This window comes from Jaculus jaculus, chromosome 15 (genome assembly GCF_020740685.1).
Source record: "Jaculus jaculus isolate mJacJac1 chromosome 15, mJacJac1.mat.Y.cur, whole genome shotgun sequence".
NCBI classification, from domain to species: domain Eukaryota; kingdom Metazoa; phylum Chordata; class Mammalia; order Rodentia; family Dipodidae; genus Jaculus; species Jaculus jaculus.
Window position 1 is genome coordinate 34,962,028 of NC_059116.1, and position 15,578 is coordinate 34,977,605.

General features: G+C 50.0%; 2 protein-coding genes across 2 annotated transcripts in view; both read right to left on the reverse strand.

The window, feature by feature from the left end:
• Positions 1 to 15,578, reverse strand: part of Gng7 (G protein subunit gamma 7) — a 127,164-nt gene that overhangs the window by 72,461 nt on the left and 39,125 nt on the right. The window lies entirely within an intron of this gene.
• Positions 11,239 to 11,703, reverse strand: LOC123455082 (10 kDa heat shock protein, mitochondrial-like). Its single transcript, XM_045134962.1, has 2 exons — positions 11,412 to 11,703; positions 11,239 to 11,270 (listed from the first exon to the last, which is right to left on the reverse strand). Exons 1-2 carry the CDS (start codon positions 11,701 to 11,703, stop codon positions 11,239 to 11,241), a joined length of 324 nt encoding a protein of 107 aa, XP_044990897.1.

Here is a 15,578-nt window from a genome sequence, read left to right on the forward strand (position 1 = left end):
AGCAAACTGCGTGTGTTCCAACTTTAATTCTACCAAATGTTAACATTACCATTTAAATATTTTTAAATAATTTTTAGAGTCGGGCATGGTGGTGCACACCTTTAATCCCAGCACTCCAGTTAGCAGAGGTAGGAGGATCGCCATGAGTTCAAGGCCACCCTGAGACTACAAATGAATTCCAGGTCAGCCTGGGCTAGAGCAAAACCCTACCACAAAAAAATATTACGCCGGGCGTGGGGGCGCATGCCTTTAATCCCAGCACTCGGGAGGCAGAGGTAGGAGGATCGCCATGAGTTTAAGGCCACCCTGAGAATACAGAGTTAATTCCAGGTCAGCCTGGACCAGAGTGAGACCCTACCTCGAAAAAAAAAAAAAATATATATATATATATATATATATATATTTTTTTTTTTTTTGCATGTGTAGGTGTATATGTATATGGCGTGTGACATGAGTGTATGCGTGCATGTTCGTGTGTGTATGGAGGTCTGAGCTCGATGGTAGGTGTCCTCCTTGATTCTCCCCACCTTACCCAGTAAGCTCTCACTGAACCCGGAGCTCACCACTTGGGGTCACCTGGCTGGCCAGCAATTCCCCTCTCCACTTCCCCAGCCCTGCTACTACACGATGCGCCACCATGCTTAGCATTTTACACTGGGTTCTGGGGACCCGAACTCAGGTCCCCATGATTGGGAGGCACTGAACAGTCTTCCCAGCCCTTAAAGTAATATTTTATAAAATGTTAGTGAGGCTGTCATTTTAAAAGGTATTTAAAAGGTATTTTTATTTTATTTTATTTATTTGAGAGAGAGAATGGTGCATGCCAGGGCTTCCAGCTACTGCAAACAAACTCCAGACACATGTGCATCTGGCTAACATGGGTTCTGGGGGGGGTTGAACCTAGGTTTTTAGGCTTCACAGGCAAGCACCTTAACCACTAAGCCATCTCTCCAGCCCAGTAATTTTTAAAAATATTTTATTTATTTATTCATTTGCAAGCAGAGAGAAAGACATAAGAGAGAGACATAATGGGCACACCATGGTCTCCAGCTGCTGCAAACAGACTCCAGATGCATGTTCCACTTTGTATCTGGCTTTTATGTGGGTACTGGGAAGTTGAACTCAGCTCGTTAGGCTTTGCAGGCAAGCACCTTAACTGCTGAACCATCTCTCCAACCCAGTAATATGTTTTTGTTATTTTGTTTTTTTTTAAAATTGAAGGAGAGTCAGGAATTTGGGAGGTGGAGGGGTAGGAGGATTGCCATGAGTTTGAGGCCAGCCAGAGCTACACAGTTCCAGCACAGCCTGAGCTATAGAGTGAGAGACCCCACCTCAAAAACAGAAATTATGGGCTGGAGAGATAGCTTGGCTGTTAAGCACTTGCTTGTGAAGCCTAAGGACCCCGGTTCAAGGCTTGACTCCCCAGGACCCATGTTAGCCAGATGCACAAGGGGGTGCATGCAGCTGGAATTCATTTGCAGCGGCTGGAGGCCCTGGCGCACCCATTCTCTCTCTCTCTCTCTCTGCCTGTCTCTCTCAAATGAATAAATAAAAATTGAATAAAAATTTTTAAAAAACCCAGAAATTATTTTGCAAATCTCTGTCCTATCTGTCTTTTGTGTGTATGCGTGTGGTATATGTGTGTGTGTGTGTGTGTGTGTGTGTGTGTGTGAATGTACTTTTATGAGACATGAGAGAGAGAGAGAGAGAGAGAATGGGTGTTCCAGAGCCTCCAAGGCAATGCAACCAAGCTCCAGATGCATGTGCCATCTTGTGCACATGTGCGACCTTACATCACCTTGAGCTCTTGCATCACCTTGTGTGTCTGGCTTACATGGGATTTGGTGATCTGAACACAGGTCCTTGGGCTTCACAGGTAAGTACCTTAACCACTAAGTCATCTTTCTGGCCCTCTTTTTTTTTTTAGGTTAATTAAATTAATTTATTTGAGAGAGAGAGAAAGAAACACAGAGAGAGAGGGAAAGAGAGAGAGAGAGAGAGAATGAGTGCACCAGGGCCTCCAGTCACTGCAAATGAACTCCAGGTGCATGTGCCACCTTGTACATTTGGCTTACATGGGTGCTAGGGAATTGAACCTGGGCCCTTTGGCTTTGTACGCAAACTGTCCAATCCTGTCTGTCTTAATAGAAGGCAGCAGGATTCTGTTACCACATAAAACCACTCTGTTGTCCCTCTGGGAAAGAATGAGGGTAAAAAGGCAGACAGTGCCCTCCCCCTTGGGACACAGGTTGTCTTGACCTGATAATGTTCTCCAGGGAGGGCCTCTCAGCCGACACCCCTGGACCACATTGCACAAGACAGTCTTCTCACGGCTTTTAAGTCAGGTTCTCAAGTATCCCAGACTGACCTGGAACTCCCTATGTAACTGAGGATGACCTTGAACTCTTGATCTTCCTGCCTCTACTTCCTAAATGCCAAGTGCTGGGTTGACAGACGAGGATCACCGCACTGAGTTTATGCAGGGCTAGGGACAGTGTTAAGAGTCAGAATGTCTCCATTTTTGGATTCTGACTGCTGTTTCACTGTAACTCTCTGTTTCCCAAGAGTGACCCTCCTGCCACTTTCCTGGAATGGCCCAAAAAACCTGTCTGATTATCACTTCCCTGAAGTGGCCCATGCCCTGAGGCGAGGTGGACTGCTCTGCAACCAAGGAATTCCAGTGACCCCCATTGCCCCATAAATATTCCCTAGTCTGTAGGGGAAGTAGCTTCTGCCCTGCCTGGTCAGAACCCATCTCAGGTTTTCCTGAATAAAACCTGGTCTCTGCTGTTGAGCCAGGTCACTCTTGCGTGCGTCTCTCTCTCTCATTTCCTGCTTTTTCTAACAGACAGAACCGGGGCACACTATTCCCACTGCATGCCTTCAAGAGAAGGCCAGTGACCTAGCAAAGTTAAGAGGACCCACAGGCAGTTTGTGGGGATCTACAACTGCACTGAGTTCACCCACACCACGGCATCCGTGGCCCTGACACACCCGGGTTTCCTAGCACCCCGAAGCCCTTGGGCATCCTGAGGTAGCCCTGTGGTGGGCACCCACATGGCAACCCAACCTCCCAGAGTTTGGGTAGGCTCCATACTTCCATAGCAACCTGGCTGCTGGAGAGAACTTACATCTGCACCCCCTGTTCCTCTGCTCTCCGCTGGACCCTGGGGTGCTGTGCCTGCTCCGTGTCCCCATGATGTGACTTCAGGGAAGGAGGGGTACTGGCAGAAAGGTGGCTTCAAGGCCAACATCAGGATTTTATAGAGGGAATGCCAGGGCAGTGAAACCCCAGATGAGCTACAAGCAATATTTTGGCACACCTCCTGGGGGACAGAAGCTTGTCGGGTCTCTGTGGATGGGCTGCGGGCTCCAGGCAGGCAGGCAGGCCTGGCTCAGCTCTGTGTGCCTGGCACACACTTCCAAGCAGGACGTGTGCTTCGTGGGGAGCTGCCACCAGGATGGCTTGAATTCACAGCCACCACGCCCAGCTTCTCTGGTCCCTCTGAAGTCAGAGAATGCAGAGCATTCGCATGGAGGGCGGGGCATGTCGGGCTGCAGCCCGGGCACTGGGAGCTCCCCACTTCGCCATCCTGAGGTGGGGGGAGTGGGGGCGGGGAGGAAGACACTGCCTCCCAGGGTGTTCCAAGAAATCAAAGCAGAAGCCTGAGCAGGGGCTGGGCTGCTGCCACCTCGCAGCCCGCCCTCCCTTTTTCTCACACCAGAATTTCCTTTTATAGTCGGGTTGATGTTTAACTGCTGGAAAGGGTCAGAGGACTGAACACTGAGCAGGGGAAGGCAAGGCACAGGACGGCCAGGCGAGAGGGGCCCGATCCCAGAGCGGGGCGTCTGGGACAGGACAGCAGCCAACCAGGCATGAAAGACCTGCCCCAGCTTAAGGGAGGGCACTGCCCACGCACCCATGCATCCATCCATCCACAGTCTTGCTTTGTGGTACAGGCTGGACTCAAATGCATGACAATCCTTCCGTCTCTGTGCCCCTCCCACATGTATATGGTGTTTTTCCTCTGGGCATAACATGGAGCCATTTTAAGATGAAGAAACACTTTGACCAGGTAGCTATGGAAACTCTGGCGGTACAAGGTATACAGTAATAGTAATGGAACTATTGACAACTCCCTAGTGGACAGAGGAAGGGAAGGCCAGGAGACCCTCACCTAAGGTACAGTGATTGTTCCCGCCCAGCCCCTCCCCCCCCCCCACAGCTGCAAGTGACCTTGGGAAAAAGGTAGATTACACGAGAGGTAGGTTAACCTGAAGTGGGACTTCATCAAGAGGCTTCCATGAGGTCGCCATCCAGGACGAGGTGGGACTTGGTGGTGATGCAGTGGCCCTTCAGTCACCCATGTGCCTGTAAGTCACCCCACACCTGTGCTCTATGTATAACCCCGATAAACTCACTGGTTCACCAAACCTGGCATTGATGGAATCATCCTTTCTAACCACCTTGCCCTATCTGGGGGAGAAGACCTGTGTTCGTGTCTCACCAGGGGAAAAGATTTTCCCACAACACATACACACACTATTATTATTATTATTATTATTAATTATTATTTTAATTAATTTATTTTTTGTTTGTTTTTGGTTTTTCGAGGTAGGGTCTTGCTCTAGCCCAGGCTGACCTGAAATTCACTATGTAGTCTCAGGATGGCTTTGAACTCATGGTGATCCTCCTACCTGTGCCTCCTGAGTGCTGGGATTAAAGGTGTGCGCCACCACGTCCAGCTTTATATTTCATTATTTATTTATTTATTTATTTATTTTGGTTTTTCAAGGTAGGGTCTCACTCTAGCCCAGGCTGACATGGAATTCATTATGTAGCCTCAGGATAGCCTCAAACTCACAGAGATCCTCCTACCTCTGCCTCCCGAGTGCTGGGATTAAAGGCGTGCGCCACCATGCCCAGCCTTCTTTCTTTCTGTTTTAAAGACACAGGTTTTGGGCTGGAGAGATGGCTTAGCGGTTAAGCGCTTGCCTGTGAAGCCTAAGGACCCCGGTTCGAGGCTCGGTTCCCCAGGTCCCACGTTAGCCAGATGCACAAGGGGGCGCACGCGTCTGGAGTTCGTTTGCAGTGGCCGGAGGCCCTGGCACACCCATTCTGTCTCTCTCTCTATCTGCCTCTTTCTGTCTGTCTGTCGCTTTCAAATAAATAAAAATACACAAAAAATAAAACCTTTAAAGACACAGGTTTTTTCTCTGGCTCTGACCAGAGGAAGAGTCAATGTCTGGGACTCAGCCTCCCGCCTCCTTTCAAACAGAGGTCTGCTCTTTCCACTCCGTCAGTCAGGCTGGTAAGGAGAAGCCGTGGCCACCCTGCCAGGGATGCTTGGAACTAAAGGGGAGGGGATGGGGGGGGGGTGTCTCTGAGCGAGAAATGCTGCGCAGAGAAGCACAAAGAACGCAGTCTTCCGGGCTCAGCAATGCCCAGTGCCCAGCCCTCATACACGGACTCACGCCTGTGGCCTGTGGGGCAGCAGCTACATTTGAGGAAAATGAAGTATTTGGGGAATGCCACTGTGCACAGGATGTCAAAAGTAGCCACCATGTTGGGAGGGATGACCTGGACTCTGAGGTCTTGGCCCTGTGTAGACTGGGGGGTGGGGGTGGTACTGGGGCACTCTTGGGGTTGCAGGGGATTTTGTTTCTTTCTCGTCTAGATTTACTGTGCAAATGGGGGAGCAGCTGAGAGTGAGGGGCATGACATCAAGGCTTCTGTCCCACAGATGCAAAAAATGGAGGAAGGGGCTGGAGAGGTGGCTCAGTGGTCAAGGCACTTGCCTGCAAAGCCTAATGACCTGGGTTTGAGTTCCCAGTACCCATGTAAGCCAGATATACAAGGTGCCACATGAATCTGGAGTTTGTGGCAGCTGGAGACCCTGACACACCCATTCTCTCTCTCTCTCCTTGCAAATAAATAAAATGGAGGAAAAATCTCTCTCTGTGTGTGTGTGTGTGTGTGTGTGTGTGTGTCCTGAAGATCCCTGGCCAGCAGCTGGCATTCCCAACACCCAAGTTAGAAATGAAGGGCAGTGTGCCTGGATGTCTTCCCAGACAAATATGTGGGGTAACACTGGTTGCAGCTTCCTGGTCACGCCAGCAATATGGGAGGCTGAGGACTGCAGACTCCAGGCCAGTCTGGGCACTGGGTGAGACTGGCCCAGAGGGTAGAGCTCCTGCCTAGAACCCACAGTGAGGGCTGGGGGGCGTGGTCAGTGGTGGAGTGACAGCCTAGAACCCACAGTGAGAGCTGGGGGCGTGGTCATCGGTAGCATGCTTACCATGTGGTCCATCCCTGGTACCAAGATAAAAGAAAAATTGGATAGCTCGGTGATTATAGGAGCTTGCTTGCAAACCATGCAGGCTGGGGTTTAATTTCCCCAACTACTCACATAAAGCTAGGAGGGCATTCTTTGCAACAGTGGAGACCCTAGGGCTACACACACACACGCACACACACATACACACACCCTTGTGCAAGCAAATAAATAGAATAAATAATAAAGAGCTGGGCTTTTTTTTTTCTGTTTTGTTTTCGATTTAGGGTCTCACGCTGGCCCAGGCTGACCTGGAGTTCACTATGTAGTCTCAAGGTGCCCTTGGACTCACGGCGATCCTCCTACCTCTGCCTCCCCAGTGCTGAGGTTAAAGGCATGTGCCACCACACCCAGCTAGGGAAGGCTCTTTGAACATTGGAAAATTAAGATGGGACAGTTTCCAATGATAGCAAAAAAAGTTCCAGAAAGCCAGACATGATGGGCCACCCCTGTCATCCCAGCGTTTGGGATCTGAAGCAGCAGGAATGTTGGGAGCCCTGGCCAGGTTGAACAACATAGCAAGATCCCATCTCCAATAAGGTAAATGAATAAATAAGCAAGATACATATGGCCTGGAGAGATTGCTCAGTGGATAAAGACGCTTGCTTGCAAGATCTGATGGTCGGGGTTTGATTCCCCAGTATCCATGTAAAGCCAGACATACAAAGTGGCATATGTATCAGGAGTTCATTTGTAGCAGCAAGAGGTCCTGTGGTGTGCCCGTTCTTTCTTTCTCTACTTGCAAATAAATTTTTAAAATATGTAATATCTAATAAACAAAAGCCCAGAGATTAAGATGATTTTAAAAGATAGAAAAACATTAGCTGGGTCATAGCACCGCTTAGGATCAGCATGTAAGTGGATTTCCTACAGGCTCAGCCGGCCACCTGGGCTGGGGGGAGGGGAGGCCTCTCTTTTCTTTCAATGCCACCAACTAACTGAAAGAGGCTAGTTTACTCAGCACACACCAGGGGAACCCCCAAATCACAGAGGGCCCCTGGTTCAGCCATGGGACTTGGCTGGGGACTGTCTCCTCCCTGGGGCCTGGCAGGTGGCCCAGAATGTGCATGGACCACTCTGCCCCATGCCACACAGCCCCTTGGCAGTGGCCCAAGCCATGCCTAGCGGGGAACATGCCACCGGCCACCCTGGGAACAGAGCTACAGTTTCAACACCTGGGAGCCAGAAAGGTTTTCAGGTGGCCGTGGGTGGTAGAGGAAGAAAACCCAAAGGCCTGATCAGATATGACACTGCGGATTCGCCCCTGGAGATCTGTCCTCCGCAAGCATGGAAACCTCACTCAGGTACCAGGTAAGGGCAAGGAGAGGAAAGCCACCATCCCCAGCTAGAGGCCCCGGGAAGGCTTTCCCTGCACACGCACAAGGGAGGTGACTGTGCCCGCAAGCACCCTGGCAGCCTCAGCTGCAGTCTGCTCTGTTCCCCTGGGTGACGCAAGTTTATAATCCAGAGACAGCTCACGTGTGCCTGGCGCAGGTGCACCTGTGACACCTTAGCGCAGGAGAGCGGGCACCACTCACGGGGTCAGGGATGCCCCAGGGCTCCATGCTCCCCGCTTCCCAGGCCAATTCTAAACAGCAAGGGGTGGGACAGAGACACTGGGTATATGGACCCTGCAGCCTACAGCATGGCCCTGTGGGGACTGGCTAGAACACCCTGCTTCCCTGCCACAAACCCCTACTGTGTGGCCTTTAAAAAATTTTTTTTCTTCATTTTTATTATTTATTTATTTGAGAGTGACAGAGAGAGAGAGAGAGGCAGACAGAGAGAAAGAGAGAGAGAGAGAATGGGCACATCAGGGCCTCCAGCCACTGCTAACGAACTCCAGACGCGTGCGCCCCCTTGTGCATCTGGCTAACATGGGTCCTGGGGAATCGAGCCTCGAACCGGGGTCCTCAGGCTTCACAGGCAAGCGCTTAACTGCTAAGCCATCTCTCCAGCCCCTGTGTGGCCTTTTGTATCTGGTTCTCACCCAGCACGATGTTGTCAAGGTCCCTTCACGCTGTGCTGTGTCAAGAGTCCTGCTCCCGTTCCTGGCTGTGCAATACTCCAGTGTGTGATGGATCAAGATGAGTATGTTCCTCACCTGTTTCATGGGCTGTTTCCATTTAAGCCTGCCATGAGTCCTGCTCTGGGGACTCGCTTTGTGGTGCTGTGTGTATATTCCTTTAAGGATCTCTTTTATTTATGATTAACATTATTTGGCTTTTCAAGGTAGAGTCTTACTCTAACCCATGCTGACCTGGAATTCACTATGTAGTCTCAGGGCGGCCTCAAACTCATAGTGATCCTCTTACCCCAGCCTCCCGACTGCTGGGATTAAAGGCGTGCATTGGATCACCTTTTTTATTTTTCTTCTTCTTCGTTTTTGAGACACGGTCTTGTGTAGGCCAAACTTACTATGTAGCTATGGATGACTTTGAATTTCTGACCCTCCTGCCTCAGCTTCTGCGGTGCTGGAGTGACACCACTGGACACTGCTATGAAGTGACAGCATATGGGGACAGCTCGGGTCTCACCTCTCTTCCTGCAGTATTCCTACAAGGTTGGGGGTGAGCAAGTCATGGTGTTTGCAGGTGCAGCCAGTGGGCATGTCCTCTGGCCCACTGGCCCTTGGCCACACTCAGTGAGGCCAGGCCTGCCTCTGCAGCTGTTCTTCCCTGTGCCTCCCTCCTGGTGGAACGTGCCAGGGAACAGGTGCTCCCCAGGGAATTCGTGGGTCTAAAGCCAATTCTCAGAGGGTGTGAGGTGATTCCTCTCCCTTCCCATTTTTTTTTTTTTTTTTTCGAGGTAAGGTCTCACTCTAGTCCAGGCTGACCTGGAATTCACTATGGAGTCTCAGGGTGGCCTCGAATTCTCAACAATCCTCCCACCTCTGCCTCCCAAGTGCTGGGATTAAAGGCGTGCACCACTATGCCCGGCTCCTTCCCATTCTTATGGGAGAATTGTCACCTCAGAACCCCACTCATTGGGGGATGTCAGAATGTGACCTAATTTGTGACCTAAATGGGAAACCAGGCAAGGTGGTATACACCAGTCATCCCAGCTCTCCAGAGGCTGAGGCAGGAGGATCCACGTTAGCTCTTTTTTTAAAAATAGTTTGTTTTTATTTATTTATTTGAGACAGAGAGGGGCGGGGAGAATGGGCATGGGCCACTGCAAACAAACTCCAGACGCATGCACCACCTTGTGCATCAGGATTATGTAGGTTCTGGGAAATTTAACCTGGGTCCTTTGGCTTTGCAGGCAAGCACATTAATTGAAGCCAACCTAGGACTACACAGTGAATTCCAAGTCAGCCTGGGCTTGAGCGAGACCATTCCTAGAAGAGGTAGGAGGGGGTAGAGAATGAGAGCTTAGGGGAGAATAACCAACACAAAGAGAATCATCTTTTTCTTTACTTCCCTCACCCCCGTGTTGGGGATGCACCAGGGCCTCATGTTCTCACTGAGCAGTACCCCAAACTCAGACCCCGAATCCCTCTGATTCTCTGTGCATGTTGCAGGGGCCCATGTGGCCCTGGGCTGGTTTCTCCCAGGCCAAATTTGGTTTCCTGGGCTGCAGTCACCTGCCTGGAAGCTCTGAACCTGACACTGAGCAAGGCAGAAACTGAAACCCAATCTCCTGTGGCCACGTGCAGGAAAGACCACACAGCCAGTCCGGGAGACTCTAGATCGCGTTGTCAGCAACGTCCCTAAAGGCCAGACTCCTGGTCCCCTAGACCTCCAGGCCAGGAGGTCTCCAGCAGCTGCAGGCTGGATGGCAACATCCTGTCCAGTTGGCTTCAGGGATGCATTGCTCCCCAGCCCACCCCAGGGTCACCAGCCTGTCTCTTAGGAAGCCACTCCATGGCGGGATCCGGGCCCTGGCCAGACAGCCCAGGAGACGTGGGGTGGGAAGGATGACGGGCTCCTTTCAAGCTGACTTCAGGGGAGAGGAATTCCGCCCCGCCAGCGTCTAGACTGCGGAGACCCTGGGGCTGCTGCAAGCAGCAGCCAGGATTGGACCCAGGGGACGGGCTGTGCTGCCCCCTAGCGGCCAGATGAAGCAGCTACGTGTGACCCCAAAGCCAGGTCATGGTGGCTCAGGCCAGTCAACCCCGCGCTGCCCCGGGGGGGGGGGAAAAAGGGGGCCCAGGCAGGTCGTTGTGAGACCCTGCCTCAGAAAACAAAACAAAACAAAAACAACAAAAAACTTAAAAATTCACAAGGGAGTGGGGGAGATTTCTCAGTGGTTAGAGAAAGACACCTGCTTGCAAAGACTCCTGGCCCATGTTCAATTCCCAAGCCACCCATGTCAGCAGGATGCAAAACGTGGTACAAGGGGGCACATGCATCTGGAATTCGTTTGCAGTGGCTGAAGACCCTGGCAGCCCATTCTCTCTCCCATAAATAAATACATACATACATACATACATACATAAATACATAAATGTAGTGCAAGTGTTTGTAGCAGCAAAAGGCCCCGTGTGCTCCTCCCCACAAATAAATTAATTAATTAATAATACGTAAGCATTTTCTTTCTTTCTTTTTTTGGTTTTTCGAGGTAGGGTCTCACTCTAGCCCAGGCTGACCTGGAATTCACTAGGTAGTCTCAGGGTGGCCTCCAACTCACGGCGATCCTCCTACCTCTGCCTCCCAAGTGCTGGGATTAAAGGCGTGCACCACCACGCCCGGCTCATTTTCTTTTTTATAAGCTTTGCAGGCAAACGTTTAACTGCTGAACCATCTCTCCAGCCCCCTCTCCCCCTTCATTTTTAAAACTTTTTTAAAAACGATATCACCAGTTTATTATAAAGGAAGGCATGGAACTTATTTACATGATAAGACATTTCAGAATTTCAGTGGAATGGGAAGCTTCATATGGTGCCATTTTTACAGTGATTTCAGTCTACATACTTGCCAAGAACGTCACCATCTCTAAATAAGAAATAATCCTTGTCAATGCCTTTAATCCCAGCACTCGGGAGGCAGAGGTAGGAGGGTCGCCGCGAGTTCAAGGTCACCCTGAGACTCCATAGTGAATTCCAGGTCAGCCTGGGCTACAGTGAGACCCTACCTCGAAAAAAAAAAAAAAAAGGAAAGAAATAATCCTTGTCATCTATAATGACTTTGGTGCCTCCATATTCTGGGAGAAGAACTTCATCTCCAACTTTCACACTAGCTGGTTGAATCTCTCCAACCTTCCCTTTAGAGCCTAATCCCACAGCTACTACTGTTGCTTCCAACACTTTTCCTTGAGATTTTTCTGGAAGCACAATGCCACCTTTGGTTACAGTTTCAGCTGTACTTCTTTCAACCAACACTCTGTCAAAGAGCGGAAGGAACTTTCTAAATGCCTCTTCCACCATGACTCACCACCACAGATCAGACCCTGGCCTTATTATTATTATTATTATTATTATTATTATTATTATTATTATTATGATGTGAGAGAGAGAATTGGTGCACCAGGACTTCCAGCCACCCTAATTGAACTCCAGATGTGTGTGCCATCTTGTGTGCATGTGCAACCTTGCACACTTGTGTCACCTTGTACATCTGGCTTACATGGGATCTGGAGAGTTGAACATGGGACCTTAGGCTTTACAGGCAAGTGCCTTAACCACTAAGCCATCTCTCCAGCTCCCTGGTCTTCATTCTTAAATGGGCTGCTAGCACACTTCTGCAATCTTTTTAACTTTTATTTATAAGCAGAGAGAGAGAAGGAGTGAGAATGGGTCTGTCAGGAACTCTAGCCACTGCAAACAAATTCCAGATGCATGCACCACTTTGTGCATTTGGCTTTACTGGGTACTGGGGAATCGAACCTGAGTGGTTAGGCATTGCAGACAAGTGCCTTAACTGCTGAGCCATATCGCCAGCCCTACATAAACATTTTAAAAAGTATTCCCAGAGGCTGGGTATGGTAGTGTACACCTTTAATCCCAGCACTCGGGAGGCAGAGGTAGGAGGATCACCATGAGTTTGAAGCCACCCTGAGACTACAAAGTGAATTCCAGGTCAGTCTGGGCTACAGTGAGACCCTACCTGGAAGAAAAAAAAAAAGTGTTCCCAGGAGTCAAATATCTGCAGCTACCAGGATGAGGGACAGGCTGGGGACCCCAGCTCACGTGGAACAGTCAGGTGACAGGAGAGCATAAGACCCTCATCTGGCTATAACCACCCAATGGTGCAACTAAAAAGAATTATGGTGGTTTGATTCAGGTGTCCCCCATAAACTTAGGTGTTCTGAATGCTAGATTCCCAGCTGATAGAGATTTGAGAATTAATGCCTCCTGGAGGGAGTGTATTGTTGGGGGTGGGCTTATGGGTGTTACAGCCAGTTTCCCCTTGCCAGTTTTTGGCACATTCTCCTGTTGCTATTGTCCACCTTATGTTGGCCAGGGGGTGATGAGATAGATTGGGCCGGCTGAACTGCGCTGGGGCAACAGGAAGAATGTCAACTCTTTTGAAGGGGCCTGAGTGCTCAAGGAGTCCTTCTTTAAAGTCTTGCTTTATCCCCCCCCCACCGGATTAACAAATTGGCACCCTACCTGGTATTGTGGAGTATAAGAAATGCTGGAAAATGGGTCATTGAGTTTGCAACACAGTCTTGTGTTTTGGAAATGGCCATGGGCACTGTGAAGCAGGTTTGCTGGATGCCTGCATGGAGACCCCATGGGGCCATGAGGATGAACCATGGATTGCAGTGGAGACTCAGGGGAGCTGCTGGGACCACAAGATGGCTGCCAAGGACAGCTGCTGGCCCTGATGAAGTTTTCCAGGACTGTGAGTATCCTAGCTGGAGGGGTGGAATTGGAACTCCAGAGACTTGTTGCTGGTTAGAATTATTGAACTTGGAAATTTGTCACTGGCTAGAGTTGTTGGCCTTGGAGTTACAGAATTTGATATTTGCAAGGGTTGTTTTAAATCTTGTATTGGTTTAATATTTCTTTGCTATGCCCAATACCATCTTTTGCAGTGTATTTATTCTGTGTCATTATGGGTTTTTTGAGGTTACATTTTTGGTATTATGACTCAGTTATAAGACCTTAGACTATGGGGATGTATGAACATGATTGGAATTGATAAAAACTATGGGAACTTTTAATGTTGGACTGAATGCATTGTATTTTATATCATGTATAGATATCACTTTATGGGGGTCAGGGGAGGAATGTGGTGGTTTGATTCAGGTGTTCACCATAAACTTAGGTGTTCTGAATGCTAGATTCCCAGCTGATAGAGATTTGGGAATTAACGCCTCCTGGAGTGAGTGTATTCTTGGGGGCGGGCTTATGGGTTTTATAGCCAGTTTCCCCTTGAGTTTTTGGCACATTCTCCTGTTGCTATTGTCCACCTTATGTTGGCCAGGGGGTGATGTCCACCCTCTGCTCATGCCATTGTTTTCCCCTGCCATCCCAGAAGCTGCTCTTGGTTGGGTGATTTCTATCAGCAATGCAAACCGGACTGCAACAAGAATATTGTCTTTTTAAAAAGATTTATTTATTTTTGTTTATTTATGTATTAGAGATAGATAGAGAAAGACAGACAGAGAAAGGGGGGACAGAATGGGTGCACCAGGGCCCCTAGCCAGTGCAAACAGACTCCAGACACATGTACTCCTCTGGCTTACGTGGGACCTGGAGAATCGAACCTGAGTCCTTAGGCTTCGTAGGCAAGTGCCTTAACCACCAAGCCATCTCTCCAGCCCAAGAATATTGTCTTTCTTATCAGTGAGCTGACTTCTCCCCTTGAACTGTGGACACAGTGGGTTACTCACTGGGTTGCCTGTGGCCTGCAGAGAGCTGAGCAGTGTCCCTGAGTGCCCCAGCATGACAGCCACCAGGCTGTGATTATGCACAGGCAGAGCAAGGCCCCATCCTGTTCCCAAGTCTCTGGAACTTTCTTCTCCATACTCAAGGACAAGTCTGGGGACCTGGGCTGTGTCTCCATCTGGCTGCGGAGCTCATGGCCAGTGTTGCTATGGATACCAAGAAGCCAGGGAACCAGCGTCTTTGGGAAGAAGGCTGGAGAGGGAGGTGTGTGCCGGTGTGGGGAAAGATGCTCCTAGGGAGAGAGGGTGACCCAAACGTCTTTGTGTTTTCATACAGCCCCCTGTAAGCCCCAGGCAGGCATGGGGACCAGGATGTTTAGGTGGGCCAGTGGTCACATCACAATCTTCCCATAGAGAATCAGAAAGGAAAATTGTCCCCACCTGCTACTATCGCCCAGGCCTGGCTTCAGCACAGCCCCTGGCCACAGCACTGAGGTAGACCTACTGGGGACACACCTGGCAAGAGGGTGGGGCACCCATAACCCTCTCTGTGCTTCCATTTCCTAATCTTATTTTATTTATTTATTATTTTTTTAGGTAGGGTCTCACTCTAGCCCAGGCTGACCTGGAAATCACTATGTAGTCTCAGGGTGGTCTCAAAAGCACAGAGATCCTCCTACCTGTGCTTCCCAAGTGCTGGGATTAAAGGCATGTGCCACCACACCCAGCTCCTAATCTTACTTTATTTATTTTGTTTTTTTCAAGGTAGGGTCTTGCTCTAGCTCAGGCTGACCTGGAATTCACTATATAGTGTCAGGCTGGCTTTGAACTCACAGTGATCCTCCTAGCTCTGCGTCCCGAGTGCTGGGATTAAGGGTGTATGCCACCATGCCCAGCTCCATTTCTAATCTATACAGCAAGGTGAGATGCTGTCATGGTGGGACTAGAGCCTTCCATGGCTCCCTGGTGCCCCCAGGAACAAATACATCCCTGCTATGCAGTGTCCTTATCCCCCCCTCACTCACACAGCACCCCTACCCATTCCTACAAGTGGCTTCTGCTACTACCTGTACCCTCCTCCAGCCCCATCAGGACCAGGGTGCTATTATCCAGGGGTGATTCTGCCCCCAGGTCACCCTGGGTCATGCCTAGGGCTATCACAACTGGCACGGGGTAGATGGAGGCAGGGGACCCAGTTTAGTACCCTGCAGGCCCCAGGACAGCTCACATAGAACGACAGGGTCCTACACAACTATACTGGTAAGGTGCATCCAGTGATGGGTACCAAAATCAGAGGTCTCACTTAGTGGCTTGAGAGGGCAATGGTCTCCAACCCAAGTCCCTATGGCCTCTTCTCTTCTGTACCTCTGCACACTCGCTACTCTGGCTTCAAGGACACTGGCTCCCGGGTCTGCCCCACCCCCGCCAACCGTGGATTTTGGATTCCTAGGCTCCCAGGGTCACAGG